The sequence below is a fragment of the Henckelia pumila genome, chromosome 2 (assembly GCF_033568475.1).
Source record: "Henckelia pumila isolate YLH828 chromosome 2, ASM3356847v2, whole genome shotgun sequence".
Lineage (NCBI taxonomy): Eukaryota > Viridiplantae > Streptophyta > Magnoliopsida > Lamiales > Gesneriaceae > Henckelia > Henckelia pumila.
In genome coordinates this window covers 79140211-79159155 of record NC_133121.1, presented here as the reverse complement: position 1 = coordinate 79159155, position 18945 = coordinate 79140211, and the positions used below count along the sequence as shown (strand labels likewise).

The window sequence follows — 18945 nt, the reverse complement described above, 5'->3', positions numbered from 1 at the left end:
ACGAGACTAGCCTTCGAACGAGTTAAGAAAATATTTCATGTTATTTTAAGTTGTAGGTTGGTGCAGTATTTTAATATTTGGGAAGTAAATTTTAAAAATAAGACTGTGTTTGCAGCTAATGGGCCGATTTCCAAGCACATTAGTCACAAATAACTTGAGCGTGTAATTATTTTCCTCAAACCTTCTTTTCTCACCACTAGCCGTCGCCTACCCCTTTTTCTCTCTCCCTTCTCTCGTTCAAACGCTGCACCAAGGAAGAAGAAAACTTTCCAAATCTAGTTTGTGCAAGACTAGGATCGCTACCAAGGTACCGGTTATCTCCAACCTACAACGATCAGACAAGTTTTAAATGCTTTTGAAACCAATCGAGAATATATGTATTTGGATTAAAAAAAAAATGTATGTTGATGTGTAAGTTATGTATATTGCATTGATTCTATGAGATTTTGAAGAGCATGATGTAGAACTGTGAAACGTAAATCGTTCTTGATGTTTTAGTTAAAGATTTTTGAGAAAGATGTTGAAGATTTTGAGAAAGATGTTTGAATATGAGTATTCTTGATGTATGTATTTTTAGATTAAAGCTTTTGAAGTTGTGGTGTTCTTGAATGAATCCTTTCAAGTTTTTAAGATTTTTTATGTGAGAAATAAAGGTTTCAACGAGTGAATGTTTCGTCTAAATATTTTTAAGATTTGATGAAAAAGTTATGAATCTGGAATTTTGGTGTGTGTATTTTGAATGAAAAAATCAGATGTAAATCTTTTGAAGATGGATGTTTTGGGTGAATACTTTTCAACGTTTTTGAAGTTTTTCATGTGTTTGATCATAAGTTTCAATGGGTGAGTGAGTAGATTTGATTTGGAATCGAAAAAGACTGAAAAAGAGCAAAAGAAGTGATTTTCGCACCCTGCATGCGCAGGCAGCAGCACCAATGCAGGGGCGTAGTTTTTGTAGTGCCCCCGCACTGGGGGTCACGCAGGGGCGCCTCCTTTTGGGCTCCCCAGCGCCCACTGTAGCGCATGGGCGCCATTTTTTGGTGCCCCTACACGGGCAGTTCTGCCCCGGAAATATTTTTACGTCGTTTTTTAATCCTAAATTCATGTTTATGATATTTTAAGGTGTTTTAAGTATTTTTAAGACGTTCTACGCAAAAAATTTCAAGTTTTAATGTCAAGAACGAAAAAAACGACTCACGTGGATCAGTTTAGTTATAAAATGCATTATATGCTAGTAGGTTCTCACGAAAGTTATATTCATTATGAAAGCATGAAATTTTATGAATGTAAAGATGATGTTCTCATTTTTATTTAATTAGCGCGCATGATTTTCAAGTATGAAAGGATTTTGAAGAGCATGACAGATAAGTTTCAAGTTATTTTCAAAGTTCATGATGACATGATGATTTTAAGATAGTTTTAAGTATGTTTCATGAACGATAAAAAATTTTTGATGCAAATATTTTATGATGGATATGATGAAGTTATGATAAAATTTATGCAGAAAATGCTTATGAAGACGATGTTATTATGAGGAAGTATGACGAAGTTATGATGTAATGATGCATGAAAATATTTTGATGTTGTATGTGACTTTGTGGTGGTAATACAGAAACAGACTTTCGGGATGAGCTCCGGGAGGACTTTCCAAAATGCATGCTCATGAGATGGAAATCACAGGATTTGGACTTCTGGGATGAGCTCCGAGAGGGCCTTTCCAAAATACGTGCTCACAAGAATGAGAGGACAGATACCTTTTGGTGGGGATTGTAACTTTCCATAAATTTCCCATTTGTCACTCTCCTGATCGAGCTTGTGTAGGTAGATGTTGCCTCCATTTCAATTCAACCAGATGATAAATTCGAGAATTCTAAAATTGCATGTCTTACGCAAGAAAGGAGGATCATTCAATGCGGGAAAGGACTAAGAAACCCCCGTTCAAGGCGGGCTCTCTACCTAGAGATCCCAGCGCTTGCTCATTTAGCTCAGGGTTTCTTTTAAAAACCCTGAAAGGGCCGAACATTTTCCGGTCCTTTTCTTTTAATGTTTCGACCCGAAGCGATAGCTTCTAGCTAGTTCAGTGGATAAGATGGCTGCGCTCCAGCCCGTATTTCTATTCAACAACGTATGAATAGTTATTCAGGGAATGGTGGCAGGGACGAAAGAAAGGGTTTCCCTGGTTTCTATATCTTTATGACGAATAGGATTTGCTGCGTACGATTAGCCTACCTTGCGGCGGCAAAAGAATTAGACGTCCCCCCATGTTATGGTTCCCTGCGGTCCAAACCCGATGCCACATTATTTCCAAATACGTGCTCACAAGAATGTGGAACTGACACCCTGGGATGAGCTCCGAGGATCACCTTTCCAAAATACGTGCTCATAACGACGGTTGCTACAAATGCATATATCTCATCACCCTTAAATGACAAGTTTTTACGATATGTTTATGTTATGTCATTGCATTAAGTTTTTATTTCATATACGATATATGTATGTATATGTTTGTTGAGTCTTTAGACTCACTATACTTGATTGATGCAGTTAGATTTGAGATGTTTAAAAGCTTTGGTGGAAAGGCTGAATAATCCAAGAGGCGAAGACATTGCATGAGACAACTGTTCAAATCTCTGGGATTTTAAAGCGAGAAGTTTTGCATATGTTTATTGTTCTTTTGTTGTTATATTATTTTATGCATGGCCTTTAAAAGTTAGTTTTGAGTAAAGTTTAATTTTGAGTGTTTTCATTGGCTGTCTCGTGACGATGAGTTTTATGATTTTAAGTTGTAACCTTTTATGTTGATTATTTCATTTGAAAGTTTATGATTGGTTTTTCTAATGTTTTAAAAAGTATTTCCGCACTACGTTTATTTTATTAAACTCATAGTTCACCTGGTTTCCTAAGATTTTAATAATCGATTTAGGTTTGCTATATTATTAGTAGTAGTTTTTGGCATGTCCGTATAAAAAACAGTCATTGTCTGTAGGATTGCATCCTTATTTCAAATATTTTATGCACATTAGAGTCATTAATATTTTAAGTGTTATTTGCATAGATTTTAATTTCAATCACGGATTGTTAAACTTGCAAATACGATGCATGCCCTGCACTGCTGTATTTGAAAAAAATTTCCACGCTTTTCCACATCTTACTTAAAAATGTTTAAAAATACGGGACGTTACAACAAATGGGTTTCATCTGTAGCAATGAGACTTTTCGTTCATATTTTTCAGACATGAAAAAGAGTGAGTAAATTTACAATGAAAACACCCAAGTGACCAAACATAGTTACCATATATAAAGCCCTCCTCGGTTACATAGATAGTTTAGATGACATGAGATACAAAGGATAACAGAGTGGTAGCAGCAACATTATATGGTCTTCACCGACTAAGTACACAGAGATGTGAAGAAGCGTAGAGATCAAATGGGACAAGGGTATGAAGAAGTCAGATGTTAATAGTTGCATCCCACAACCTAAGCATCCCGTTGCGTCCACCACTACAGATTCTCTTCCTTTCAAGATCCGAAGCAACACATCTAACCTGAAAATCCATCACGAGTAAATTGTAAAACATCAAGATTCTGTTAAATGATATCATTTTAGCGTCACAGAGAGAAGATGGAGTAAAATGCAGTTGGGAGTAATCTTTTGATGTTCAATGAAAGGCATTACATACAGCCAGGTTTAAAAAGCGTGCCACCGAATAACCACTCTTTATAATAGTATAAAGACCAAATTATATGAAACTGAGGATCTGGGATCCTGCACTGTTGGATATGATCACAGGATGAATTCTCAGAAGTTGATGATAAATATGGATCAACATAGACTGCTAGATAGTGGTGTGTTATTTTTCCCAACAAATTTGTGCATTTCATGATTTTAGTTTGGGAAGAATGATCGGAAGTTGGAACTGCTGAGGAGGAGAACAAAGGCCCGTACTAATTAAGTGGACAACACAAATGTGAACAAATTCTAGCATCAAAGATTGAAGTGTCGAGTCTAAACAAAGTGTTCCCTATCCCCAAAAAATAATAATAATAAAAAATAGCCTAAACAAAATGACGTGTGGCACCTTGGTCCGGTAGTCTTCAAGTATCCCTAGATTCATTTCCAACCTAGTTTAAAACATTAGTCATGCAAACAGCACTTTGCACGACTCTCAACAAACTCTATGGAAATGGCTTGTAACTGTAGTTCAGAAAGAACAAAGAGGAATCAAAGTGTTTTACAGTCATAAACTGGCAGGTTCAACTGAAAACAGAAGTCACATTAGATTATGACAAGAGTACGAGGAAATTTGGTTATAGCAGGAGGAAAACAAAGAAAATAAGTGTAATGACTCATAGCAGGGTAAAAGCAGAGCTTAAAGCAATTACACTTGGAATATGTACGTTGATTTGGCTTAGACTGGTTGTTGAGGAAAAGTTGAAAAGATGTCACCCGTGAAAGTCTATTATGATAACATAGCTACCATACATAACCCAGGGCATTGTGATAGAACCCAACATGTGTACGTCTACATGCAATTCATTGAGGAAACAGTATCTATGATGCTTGAAGAATAACAAACACGATATTTGTTCATAAAATAAAGAATCAAGGGCTTCACTGCGAATATGATAAAGAAAATAGAGGTAAAACCTTACCATTGCAACTGTTTTTTGTGGGGTCCTGTAGAGTTGCCACCCAGCCATTCTTGAACTTGAGCTAGAGAGTCCACCAAGTCTCTCTTGAGGCCGATGGAAGAGAGACATTGAATTATCAGCTGCTCCTATTCCTAACCAGTGTTCGCCCGCATTGATAGATAATATGGAAGACGTATGAATAGTAACATTCTTGATACATCTTATACCACCTAAGTTTATCATAAATGAAGTGTTAGGCATATGATGGTATCATGATAGTTGAAATAATAAGATAGATAGCTACAACATGAAATATATCATAAAAGTTTAAATTATGTGTTTATTAATTTACATTCCAACCATTCCAAACAATCCCAATATACTTTCGATTTCTGGTAAAATTACAAGCCACAACAGCAAAACCATTTGCTTGGAACTATAAAGAGCATGAAAACTTGAACAATACTTTTTGAAGGGTATTTTACTACATCTGGGGCTAAGTTGTGTAGCCCTAGAATCTATGTAGCAAGGGTACGGGTATCGTAGCAGATACGACACGGCGACGACGACACGGAAAATTTTTAAAATATAAAAAACGATACGGTTAGGATACGACGATTATTAAAAACTACAAAAATATTATATATATATATATATATATATATATATATATATATATAGGAGTTTTCAGCTGCCCAACAATTCCTCCCCACTTCATGCCCGACCACTAAAACCCGATGGTGGGTTTTAGTGGTGCAAAAAATCAAAAACAAAAACAACTAAAACCCACCACCGTGTTTTAGTATTAAAATTTTAAAATCTTAGAATAGAAAATCATATTTCATCGATGATGAAAGAACGAGACCAGGAAAGAAACGGGAACGAGAAAGAGTGAAGAAAGAATGACTGATGCAGGGCTTTTTTAGGCCCAATTCATTTAATTTATTTATTAATTAATCCTCAGAAATTTATTGTTTTTCAATTTAACCCTTGAAACTTTAAATTTTTTTGCAATTCAGCCCAAACGTGTCCAGAAACGCGTCCGAGCCGTGTCCGACTGGTAAAACCTTTAAAAAGTCAACAACATGGTTTTTTCCGTGTCCGACACGCGTATTTATCGTGTCTGACACTTCAAAAAAATAAATAAAATTTGGTCATGTCCACGCTACATAGCCTAGAATGCACTATTCATGTCAAGCATATGTTGGCAATATACTGAAAGTACACCCAGAGAGGACTTCACTTCTGAAAAATGAAAAGCGAATGATCCAAATTTACACAAGATCTGACTGAACAGGATTGAGTACTAAAAGGAGATCGAGCTCTCGATACTGAAATACTCTAGGGGTAACCTAGCAGTTTCTAAAATAATTTGATGCAATTTGTCAATATCTTTAACTTAAATTGCAAATTGAGGTATTCAGAAAAAAGTCTTATTATCTCAAACTCTTACCATCATCATTTTCCCAAAAACGTAGTAGCCCATCATTTGATCCTGAATATATAGAAACGTCAAAAACAATTAGTGCATAAAGTCATTGCTTGAATCAATTTGTAAGCAACACAACCTTGACAGCATCCAAAGTAAACCACAAGTATCAAGGAAATATTATTATAACCTGTTACGATCCCTTTATCTGACACGGAATATTCAACACATAAAACTGGACCATCATGACAGGCTAGGACAGCATCGCATGTTCCTTGAGAGACAGACCAGATTCGAGCAGTCCAATCATCACTACCTGTTAGTAAAGTGTCTCCAACCATTCTGATAGACCTGTACGAACAGGCAAAGCATGCCTAAGATTCCACACTTGTAACATGCTGCGATAAATGGTTATTTACAAAATTGCGACTCGCCTAATCCATTTTGAATGTCCTAAAAACTTGTGCATCTGCTTTCCAGCACGAATGTCCCAAATGTTTGCAACCCTTTAAATGGATGTTCCAAGATGTCAGAGGAGATAAGGTCACCATAGTGATAATATCTAAGTTGCATTTATCAAAGTTTTTAAGTTCAAGTGCATACGTATCTCGGCCTCCAGCAGCCAAGATCCCAGTGGAATCATCATATTCCATGCAGACAACAGCACCTGAACAGCGACCTACAGTAGCCACACAGGTATCCGTCCTTACATCCCACATCTTCACAGTTCCATCATGTGCAGCGGTGAGGACACGCTCACCAGAGAGCATTCTTACAATGCTGACCTAAAAGATAGCATGTCAAGCATTAGCCAAAGTAGGAAACAAGACATCAACACACTAATATGCTTGTCAATTAGATGGGATGGGACTACAGAAACATTCAACAAAAGTAAAGGCAAATAAAGATTTATTTAACACATATTCATGCATCAAATGCGCTACCTAACAAAAGGATGAACAGCATTAAGTTACAACACTGAACCCAGTCGCATGAGGTATCAGTTACATGAAGTTTACAAATACAATATCAGATCACAGTGATTAGATCATATATACTTCACATTCAGTATTCAAAGAATGCTAGATAAGACATAAGAAAATAAATAAATAAAGAGTAAGAGTAAAATGCTTGACCCAAATGCATAGCATTTCAAGTAGAGGCTCCAAGAGGGACAAGTAGATAATGTACAACATCGCTGACTCTGAAAATCTATTTTTTTTTTTTTGATAAGAAACTATAATATTATTGATAATATGAAATTACTTGGAATACAAACAGTGGACCAGTGGTCCACAAAAGCAAACTAGTTTCCAAAGCAAACAAAGTCAGCTATCAATCTAAATCAAAGCCAATTTTCAATCCCTATACAAGTCTAATATCGCCAAAGATTGAAAATTTGAACCCTTGTGAGCCCAAATGGATACTCTCAATTTGATCCTGTCCCAAAGTTCTTTCGCCTCTTCTTCACTGCCTTCAAAAATTCTTCTGTTCCATTCCAGCCATAACGACCAACACACGCAATGAACCACTATTAACCAAAAGACTCTCCCTCTCTCTCCAAGCCGACCTCCTAAATCAGTAGCATGTAAGTCTTTTGTTGAGTTCGGAATTACCCAAGATAATCCCAATTCCTTGAGAGCTAGGTTCCACAAGGAACCAGAAAACGGGCAGTGAATAACCATATGATCCTGCCTCCAAATTCAAGGCGATGTTTTATGTGTTAGAACACCAGTTTTGACAACACCCAACTAATTTCTTGCATGGTTATGAAATCGCTTAAATCATAGAATAAACACTGATGTTGCAGGAATAGATGCACTCTATATTTGGCAAATATGAAATTGACTTAAAGGGAATTGAACTGTGGAACGATGTAACCATACATTCACCATTGCACAACCCAATGCTGAATGGGTTCATCACTTTCGCAATTCAAATTCAAAATAAGCAAAATTAAGCACATATTTTAATGTTGTACACAGAGATCTACGATGTGTTCACAAAAGGCAGTTTATTTTTGGATAAGAACCAATATTATATTAATTACGGGAAGCTATTAATTACAATAGGCGAACAAGTGATCTGCTAACAACAAAAGTCTAAGCATGACCCTACTCATATCAACAATAGACAAAAGGCAGTTAGATTTCAAGAAATAAGAAATGGCTAATCTCCAGAATGTCGCCATCTTGGTGACGTTGAATGAGTTCATGTGTTCTCTATTTTCAAAGGATTAACAGCTCAATCTGATAACCCTCCACAATGTAATTCTTTTCCGTCGCACATTGCTTGAATCCTCAACTTAGCATATTATTGAAATGATTTTTTAGTACAACCATGTGCCCAGAAACACAACACACTACGATATAACAGAGCTCCCATACCTGTGCATCATGTCCCTTCAGTTCTTCTAGAAGCTGAGTTGTCTGTTTATCCCACACAAGAACAGACTGGTCATCAGATCCAGATACCACCTTCCCTCTATCAGAACTTATGGCTCGCACAGTTCTGTAGAGAAAGTATAACATAGAAAATGACAATATCAACCCTCAAACATTTCAGTAGAAACTGTATTTAGAACGGCTTTGGCCCTTTGCGAAGATCATTCTGTAACTGCATGCACGAGAAGACCATGCCTTGTATCCACACAAACACACTCAAAAAAGAGGTATTGCTATTACCTAGTATGCCCCTTCAAAGTTGCTCTAAGTTCAGAACCACGAAGACTGGGGTCCCATATCTTAACCTGTGGTTACATTTAAAAAATCACCTCTAGATTTGCAGAAAAAAAAAAACACCACATGCTCAGAATAGTGTCGTAGACATAATGGTCAAAAGAAGCTTTTGTCTCCAAAAAACAAGGGGTAGTGTGTATTTCGAGGAAACAAAAAGCGGAAGAGAATGAACAACCACATAGAATGGCCTCTATAAATGGTACAAAAATAAAATTTTCATCACTCAACTTCTAATATACTATTTTATCTCACCGTGCAGTCTGTGCTTCCACTAATAAAAAATCCCGCATCTTCCCTGTCACCGACTAAATCCCACACTTCTCTTTTGGTCACACAATGTAAGGCAGTGACTGCTCCAGTGTGACCTCTTAGCAAGCGGATGTTGGTTTGCACCTTTTTCTGCCCAGCTGCATGTACATCTTGCTTGTACAGAGATCCATTCTCATTGATGTCTGTAAAAGGCATAGTATACAATGGTCTCATTGCAATATAATCAAGTAATGTCACATTCTACTCAAGACGCTGGATGTCTACCTATACTGCCACTATCAGATGTCCACTTACGGACACGACTAAAAGAACTGGCTCTATCCCGGCTAAACATGCTCTGGACCCAGCTTCTTCCAACAACCGAAGCTTCGGAAGATTGCTGAGTGGTATCGGAAACATCTTGTGGACGTGGAGAAGGCAATCCATATGAAGGGGCAGATTGGAATTTTCCAGAAGAGATTCCCCAATATCCATTGCAAACTTGTCGGATATGAGACAGGAATCCTCGGAGCTTTATCTGATAAATATATTTGTGAAATAGTAAAATGTTAGACTATCAAAAGAGTGGTCTAAACTTTTTTAAAGACGTAAAAGGAATAACTTTTAGAATCTCCATTATTGGAGGCAAATTTGCCAGTGATATCTAGACAGCAGTACTTGTGTACCTGCTTGATGCTAAGACGCTTTGCATTATTAGCAGGCCGTTTCACACTGATTACTAGTAGTACAAAATTTTTCTGATGCGCCAAAATGATAAATGCACAATCAACATATGACCTTTCTAGCTTTTCAAAAACTCGTGAGCATTTCAGACCCATCCCATGGTTCTTAAAGGCTAATCAGCAAATTTCAATTGCTCAACGAAATGTTTGGTGGGTGTCTATACAACCCTCTTTGTGTGCAATTTCTACCATCCAGTCTCGCAAATGTCTTCCAGGCAGGGATAACATTCATGAGCCCATCACATGAGATCAACCACTCATGCAACTTCCAGCCTTCTACTACCAAATATTGTTGAAAGTTGTAATATAGACCAACTTCAGCAAGTTACAAGAAGATTGAAACCTAAAAAAATCCCGAATGTGTAGTTCTAACCAAGAAAAAATCCTGATTTGTCGTATTTATGGAAGGAAACTAACGATGAAACTATTAAGTTGCGAGGATGTCTTACCCTGTAAACATAATCTATATCATTAATTAATATTGTAACTCATCATAAATAATGAGAATCGGAAGCGAACAAGCCAAATTTTACATGTTTTTATTTTTATAGGTTGCAGCTTGCAAATCACATAATTTGAAAAGAACGAAAGACTCCAAAGTCCAAGCCATCCATTTTAGAACCAAAGAGTGCAAGCAAACTAAGACCATCTGAGAAGGAAGGGAAAGTAACTTACAATGTGCTTGTATCCAATGTTATTCTTTCCTGCAATCGTCTCAATTATATACCAAGCATCCGTATCAGGAAGTCCCAAACCAGCCTTCATAACATTACCAAAGAGAATTTGACAGCAAAGAGAGTAAGAACAAAAACTTCAAGAGAGGGAATAGAGTCAGAAACCAAGAGAGAGCAGGCAGAAGAAATACCATATGTGTTGCCACAATGATTAACTGCGCTGTAACTAATGTTGCATAATTGGTAGACCTGACACAACAAAAACAGAAAAATAAATAAATAAATAAATAAAACAAATCCGTGAGGCACATGCCTTCACTTTTGATTTTGATCATTACTTGTTTTTCAACCAATATTTCCTTTTGGGGGGAGAACATATGCCAAAAAATTTGTGTGAGTCCTCTGCATTGATTACAACCGGTGAATATATCACACAAAGCAATTAATAAATGATTGAAGTTGCAACTCTGGTACAGAAAAAAATTATTTTGTCCTACTTCGCCCCTAATATAATCCCACTACTTGCCACCAACTTAACCATTAAAGCAAGATACCAGTACACATTAGATTATGGGTTCTTCATCAACTACAGAGAATTACCATTGTAGAAACCAATGCAAGCTTGGAGGCTAGGTCGTGATTGCTTGGAGCTTTATTTATCTTCTCTCTTATTCCACTCAAGTGCATTTGACATTGTTCACTCCTTTCTTTCTTCTACATTTTTTCTAACACCACATCATTTACGTGTCAAATCATCATTCTTTAAGATGATAACTAATCAATCACTTTTTTCATTTCATCTTTGTATACATGCAATGCCCTGCATCAATAACATTACCTTTCACGTTAACTTTCAAAATTGTGTTATACAAGCACCATTTTTTAGCTTTTCATTTTGTCTGTCTCCCTCATTCCTAAATATATAGTGATGCATTGAGGTGTCTATATTGGGCTTGTATTTTACTTGATACTTGCTTACGTCTTCATAAAGAAGCAGATCCTTGTAACTAGATGTTAGACACTTTCCTCAGCAGACCATGGACCATGCAGAAACAAAGTGAGACACCTCAATAAATGAGTTTCAAATAACGAAAACTCTTGAGCAAGCATTTTTTTAGCTTTAGTCCAGGAACACAACCAATCAGAATTGCAAAGACAATTTTATGCCAATAAGGGTCATAATAACTTGCTTATTTGGTTGCATGAAACGTCTCAAGAAAGGAGCATCAAAATGATGATATCCTTACTTGCTGGAGGAGCAGTCGAGCAGGTAGTCAAAATATCCTTCCCAAAAGCTGCAACAAAACCGTACACCAAAAGCTTTCCATGTAAAATATATGCAGTCAATCTTTGGCCCAAATATCAAATGAACGGGTATTTCAAGGATCTGAACTAATGTTCTCACTGGAATTAATTCTCTTTGTTCTGAATCAGAACCTATCCAGTGGGCAGTAACCGATTAATCTTTTCCCACTGAATACTAATTATCTGTGGATGTAATTCAATACTTTAAAACAGAAAGTATACAAAAATTTCATTGCCTTACCAGGAGAGTGTCAGCATTAAGGTGCACTATAAAAGTCATGGATCATAATTAAAGTTCAAGTTGCCATGCTATGATCTCAATCAGTTTCGTCTCAAAGTCAACCAAAGGAATATTTGTGAACTTATTAAGTAGAGCGTCATTTGTCTAATATTTTCATGATGCAGCAGTTATTTGGATTTTGGAACCAGATTTTGGATTCATTACAAACCGAAATGAAATACAATTAACATTTCTTTTTTGCAAAATCTCCATTTTTCGGAATGTTCTCAAAGGTTTCAGAAATTTCCTACAATTTTAGATGGTGAAAGATAGATTAAAAGAATTTGAAAGATTCACTATTACTCAACAGATAATTGTCCTTTTAACAACAAAAAAGTTCACAAGGGGCTTCAATTACAATTTACAACAGGAATTTTCAAATGTAATCATATTACTACATTAGGTAGTAAATTTGGCAATGAGTCCAGTTTTTGTTATATTTAAGAATTTATTTAATATTTTCATTGATTCACATTTCTTATTTTTTTATTAACATTGATCATTTATAAACTTATTTTCCAATAATCAAATGAAAAAAGGTCGCAAATTTGTTTGCGCTTTTCTAGCAATTTCCACTATAATTTTCAGGAATTGAGGATAATTATGAGCACTTGCCAGTAGAGGTAGCTGCATCATACCAAATAAGAATGCCTACCGTAATTCCTCCCAGATTGTAAGAGACCGTAGGTGTCTCTGAACATAATCTGAAACATTGTTCACATCCTTTTTATGCATCTCAGACGACACTTCGAGAGCATCTCTAATAGTGGCCATGTCATTCCGAGCTGTAGCAAGATTGATTGCTGTTTTAAGCTGTGATTAAGCCAAACATATCACTTTCAGGTTAGCAAGGTGCCCTTTTTCACTAGCCAATATGAAAGTGTTGCACATGTTAAAATTACTAATATTTGCATTTTTGGGCCAACTTAGATAATAGTCAGCATTTTGTACACTTTCTACCAACAAAGAATGTTGAAAGTCATACAACATGCATGTTCCATAAAAACGCTCATATTAAATGACTAGAATCGAGGTAAATATTTAGAGGGGTGCAACATGTGTCGCCAACCAGTCCATACGGTTGAATCACAGGTTACTTTCAGGAAAGTTGAGTACAGAATCAGTTTGACTGATACTGTTGTTTTCATACACATGTGATGGCATCTAGTTGCAATCAAATAAAAATGCTAGCACATTTGCACCTAAATTAGAGAGTCCGTATTTACAGCATATCATAACTGATCAGTGCACATCTCTCATTTTGATGTTCACCAATTTTCCATACGTTTAGATTACTGACAGTGTGTTTGGATTAATAAAAAATGGGATTTGGAATTGGATTTGGATTTTAAATCTATGGAATTGGAATTTCATTTTGCTGTTTGGCAAGAATTTAAAATATCATTTGGAATTTTATTTGGCATTTAAAAATAACATTATTTATATTAAAAAAATTGTATTGCTTATTTTAAAATTCTTTTTTATTGATAATATAATCGTGTGAATCGATAATATAGATTTTAGATAAATGGTATTTTGTAAAAGTTTTAAAGAAGACTCAAATTTATGAGCAAGTTAACTAAAACTTACAATTCCCAGTGTATGAACTATCTCTCAAGCACATGAGGCGGAAAGCTACAAACCGAGACCATGGATAGAGTCTCAGTTATAGGACTGATCATCTTACTTTCTTTTTTCAAAACAGAAATACAAATGATACTTAAAGAATTTCAATTTCAAATAATTTTCTTTTAGGTTGCATTTGGAAAGGGTTAGAGTGGATTTGATTTCAAATCCACATCTCAAGATTTATTTTATTTTGAAATCTGTTGCCCAAGTATATTCTTTTACTTTAATTTCAATTCCACTCTCCAATCTAGTCTTTTAAAATCCTTAAATCCAAACACTACCTTATTTTTCAATGAAAATCTTCAAGCAAGATGGGATTAAGACAAAACCCAACATGTAGAACATAAACAGATACAAAATTCAAAGAGGGGTTTGATCATAGCCTGTGTTGAGACTAGGGGTGCAAACGAGCCGAGCTACTCGCGAGTAATTCGTGAGTAGCTCGGTCAAAACTCGACTCGTGCTCGATTTGACCGAGCTCGAGCTCGAGCTTTAAATATCTTTGTTCGAGTAGCTCGCGAGCTACTCGATAACACATAAATATATATAATATAATATAAATAAATATAATATTATATTTATTTATTTATTAATATATCTTTTATTCATATATATATATATATATATATATATATAAAATTTTCGAGCTCGAGTACTCGAATTATATACGAGCTCGAGCACGAAATTTACTACTCGATCGAGCTCGAGCACGAGTAGTGTGCTACTCGGCTCGCCTCGACTCGATTACACCCCTAGTTGAGACAAAGGAAGTGACCAAAGTTACCACCATGAAAGAAAGAACTTGTGCTTTAAGAGCTGGATCTGAACAGGACAACACCAAGACAAACATTTAAATGTCATAGATCGGTGAGTTTCATGTGGAGGAATTTTCACACAATGGTATTATCCTGCTCTGAACCAATCCACCAAGATGGCAGTCTTCAAACGTGCCGGAGAAGATAACACGATCGAAGCCAAAATGAAGCTCTATCACCGATGGAATATCAAAAGTAAAGAAGGTGCAGCGATCATCAAAGACCAAACTACGACAAACCTAGTAACATGATTGATGAGAAAAAAATACCTTGCGGTATAAAGTATAATGAAGCGAAAAATAGTCATTTACAATTATTTTTAAGAATTAAAAGATCTAAATGTTTGCATTGTGTGAATTTCTCAAGATGTGGAAGCTTAACTAACCAATTCTTTCACTGCGATGAACTGCTCTTCAGTCAACTGACAGGTCCAACCCTATAGGGGTTGAGAGTACTTGAGTTAGAACGTCAACATGCGGAGGATTCACTTATAATAATTGATTGTGCTTGTCAAGATAAAACATACCGAATGAATGTTCTCTCTTATACATTCAACAAAACCACTACCACCAATTCCCTCAGCATCGGACTCAATTAAAGCTGACAATGTAACAAATATGATCAAGTAAATTTATCAGCGATGCTGAAGAAAACATATTTAAACTCAGTGGGAGCACAAAAAGCATACCAAGGATGGTTCCATACTCAAATGACGAAAGAGGATCATCAGTAGCCCCTAATTTCAAAAGCCTGAGCCACAATCCCTATATAGAAGAAAAAAATTCCAAAGAACGCAAAACAGAAAAAGATATTTTGCTCAGAGGCAATTTCTTGCAAAGAAAGTAGAGATTGAAAACAGATGCACACATAGAGGTCATCGGGTTACAAATACATCCATTTTGAAGTTAAAAAGATGGTGATTTGAAGAGTGTCACAGTCCCATCTAACTGGTATGACACTATGATCCTCTTGTACTTTATCACACACGAAGATCACACCACAGAAACTATACTGCAAACCCAAATAACATGTATTGTGATGTTGACTTTGTTTGCCAAAATTGTTTTGCATATAATGATCAGATCCAAGGATTTAGAAAGTAAAGGATACTTGTTTAACCTGGCATAGGTCGCTCTATGCAAAAATTCAAATAGCAAAAGATAAGTAGCCAAAACTATAACACCCAACCAAAGAATAGTACTATTTTCAAACACACCAAGCACAATCCATAAAGCATTTTAAAATACAGAAGATGCATTCAAATTCCATAATGTCTGGCTAGGATGCAGGATATGAGAATTGTGAACAACCAGTGTAACCTAGACATTGAATAATGCCCAACTTACACAACTATATCATAGTCAACCATAAGTGTATATAACTGTGTTAGTGAAAAAAGTAGTTTCCACTTTCCACCACCTAATTAGCAATCATTAAAGATAATTACAAAGAGAATCTTTGGTAAAACCAAGAGGACTAGGAATACAGGAAAATATATTCCACCAAATTATGATATATCTTTGAGAAAATGTATACACAGAAAACAATGCACCTGTAGCTTCACTTTAATGTCTAAAACCATGCGCTCTCTTTCAGCCTGTAAGAAATAGAAATTCATCTGAAAGTAACAATAGCTGTTGCGTTGGTTAGCGCTTGACTGCTATACAGATATATTAGGATACTCACAGCCCTCTCCCTTGGACTCAAGCTTTCAGGCTTATTGTCTTTACCAACAAAAACTGAAGGTGAACTACATGCCATAAAACGAAACGGAGTTAGTTTCAGTAAGAAGGCAAATTCATTTAGTTAGAAGTATAACAGAGATCTTAATTCATATACAATCTACCTTGGAGTATGCTTATATTCAAGAGCACCGCTTGCTGCGGCTAGTATCTGCTTCCTCTTGTCTTCCAGCTCTTTTGATAGGATGTTTGAAGGAAACCTATCATGACAATATTTGGTACCTGAACCAAGAAGAAAATAGTACCACAACCAGTTCAAGTTATGTAAGGAACCTCTTTGTATATATTCTAATCTAGTACCATCCAGTTCACGAAACATCAAGTTTACCTGATGTCGCCACACCAGGATCAGAAATAGTTATGATCTCAGGCTCTGTTAAAAGTGTGGGGAGAATTGTCATGGGGTTTTGTCCTCGGCCAATAGCATCTTGCAACTTGTCAAGAAGATTGTTTCCGTTTGCTTCCGAACCAAGGCCTCTCTCTAAATAGTCAAAGAAACCTTGGGACTCTACAAACTGGCTAATCTGTTGTAATTGCACGGAATAGAAAATTAAGGGATCTTATTTTTTCCATAAAAAAATATAAATGCATTTAACTAATAGAAATTTTATAACTAGCTTATTACGATTATTAATTTGTTCCAGTGAAAAAAGATGAAAAGAAAGCAGTTTTTAATACTGATGGGGCTATGATGGAGCTCGAGAGTCCTTTTTCAGAGGAGATAAAGAAAGCAGTTAACCAGGAATGTTGGGACATTGTAAAGGGGGATTTGAAGAAGGTTTTCGATGAAGGGGGTATCATCAATGGCAATTACCAATGAAACATACTTATGTTTGATACCAAAAAAACAAGAAGTTGTTCAAGTTAAAGACTTTCGCCCTATCAGCTTGGTCACTAGTCTTTACAAGATCATTGCAAAATTTTTGTCCTCAAGATTAAATAAGGTAATGTCTTTCACTATAGCAAATTCTCAGAGTGCCTTCATTGAAGGAAGGCAGATCCTTGATTGTTGTCTTGTAGCAAATGAGCTAGTGGAGGAATTTAGGTTTAAGAAAAGGAGTGGATGGGATTCTTAAGGTGGATTTTCAGAAGGCTTACGGCAATGTCGATTGGAGTTTCTTGGATTTTGTGCTAAGGAAGAAGGGTTTTGGGGATCGGTGGAGATTATGGATTAAAGGTTAACTTTTGACTGTCTTTTTCGATTATCATCAACGGAAGGCCGAGACGTAAATTCAAGGGTAAAAAGATGATCCACTCTCCCCCTTTTTGTTCAATTTGGTAGTAGATATGATGGGAAGGCTCATCGATAAGGCGAATGCATTGGAGCTCATTCGAGGTTGTGAGGTAAGAAGAGATAGGGTCGAGATATCGCACATTCAGTTTGCAGATGCTTCGCTGTTCTTTGTAAATAATGATAATCAATAATCATTTAAAATTTCTGGTGGAGACTATGCATTCCTTTTGCGAGATGTCAGGGTTAAAGATCAATTTGGGTAAAAACCCTTTACTGGGGCTTAACCGTGAGGTGGTGGAAGTGGAAGGATTAACAAGGGATTGGTTGTGTCACAAGGTCTTGGCCCATTACATATTTGGGGGTCCATTAGGTGGGAATCCTTTAAAGGTCTCTTTCTGGGAGCCGGTACTATTCAAGATGTCAAAAAAGCTAGCGAGTTGGAAGAAAGTGTTTATATCAAAAAGGGGAAGATTAACTCTTATTTCAGCAGTGTTAAATGCTCTAACATTGTATTTTTTGTTGTTATTCAAGATCCCTCGAGGGATATCGGAAGCCGTGGAGAAGATTATGAGGGATTTCTTGTAGGACGGACCTGATGGGGACTGGGGAGTAACATTGAAACTTAGATGGTATTCGGCTAAACTTATTAAAAATAGCTTATAAGCTTCTCGAACTTAAAAGTTGTTTTAGGAGCTTATAAGTTGTCAGGACTTATTTTATCCAGTTAAAACTTTTGGATAAACTTATTTTAAACAACTTAAAGATGTTTATATGTTTGGTATTATAAAATCTTTTTATTGTCAAAATTACCAAAAAGCGTATATTGATATGAAGATAATGTAACGAGTTTTAGAAGAAACCTATATTCAAAAAAATAAATGATTTTATATTTAAATTTAAAATAATTTATGCTATTTGGAAATTGTTTTAAAATAATATTTAATGGGTGGAGGATATGATTGGGATTTATTAAAATATGTAAGGATATTTTGGAAAGATAAAATGTTAAAATAAGATTTTTTTAAAAAAAATAGCTTATAAGCTGTCAATAAGCTTATTTTGACTCCTTATAAGTTGTTTGGAAAAAAATTTACCAAACAAATTTTAACAGCTTATAAGCACGAAAGCAGTTTATAAGCTATTTTGGAGCTTATAAGCTCAGTCAAACACCTTCTTAGTCAAGTGGGATCAAGTTTGTAACCAAAGGAAAAAGGCGGCTTGGGTATTGGTAACATTCTTGAGGAATAGGGCCTACGTGGGAAATAGTGGTGGAGATTCTGCAGCGAGTGGAAGTCTTTGTGGAAGAAGATTGTGCTGAGAATGGTTGGGATGCGGGTCTAGCTAGGAGCGCGACTTTTAAGAGTCTTTGGAAATTTATTTCGAAGATATACCCGTATTTTCTTCGATTAGTGAAGGCGATAATAAGAGGGGGAAATAAGATCAGGTTTTGGGAGGATTGGCGGTTGGGGATTCATCCT

At 36.0% G+C, this 18945-nt stretch overlaps 1 protein-coding gene across 4 annotated transcripts in view; it reads right to left on the bottom strand.

The window, feature by feature from the left end:
- Window positions 1-3135: 3135 nt before the first annotated feature.
- Window positions 3136-18945, bottom strand: part of LOC140884907 (DENN domain and WD repeat-containing protein SCD1) — a 29426-nt gene continuing 13616 nt past the window's right edge. For 2 of the 4 annotated variants that reach the window (XM_073291793.1, XM_073291794.1), the window contains exons 9-29: window positions 16562-16757; window positions 16338-16455; window positions 16178-16241; window positions 16044-16088; window positions 15180-15255; window positions 15018-15091; window positions 14877-14927; window positions 12703-12860; window positions 11710-11757; window positions 10654-10711; window positions 10464-10547; window positions 9331-9583; window positions 9049-9248; window positions 8743-8807; window positions 8446-8569; window positions 6662-6843; window positions 6493-6564; window positions 6249-6409; window positions 6083-6124; window positions 4651-4859; window positions 3136-3542 (exon numbers count right to left, since the gene is read on the bottom strand). In XM_073291793.1, coding sequence (XP_073147894.1) covers window positions 3447-3542; window positions 4651-4859; window positions 6083-6124; window positions 6249-6409; window positions 6493-6564; window positions 6662-6843; window positions 8446-8569; window positions 8743-8807; window positions 9049-9248; window positions 9331-9583; window positions 10464-10547; window positions 10654-10711; window positions 11710-11757; window positions 12703-12860; window positions 14877-14927; window positions 15018-15091; window positions 15180-15255; window positions 16044-16088; window positions 16178-16241; window positions 16338-16455; window positions 16562-16757 — 2376 coding nt within the window. In that variant the 3' untranslated portion in view covers window positions 3136-3446. Of the gene's footprint in view, window positions 3543-4650; window positions 4860-6082; window positions 6125-6248; window positions 6410-6492; window positions 6565-6661; window positions 6844-6888; window positions 7750-8445; window positions 8570-8742; window positions 8808-9048; window positions 9249-9330; window positions 9584-10463; window positions 10548-10653; window positions 10712-11709; window positions 11758-12702; window positions 12861-14876; window positions 14928-15017; window positions 15092-15179; window positions 15256-16043; window positions 16089-16177; window positions 16242-16337; window positions 16456-16561; window positions 16758-18945 lie in introns of those variants that run through there. The other 2 variants (XM_073291796.1, XM_073291795.1) reach the window with 2 other exon arrangements.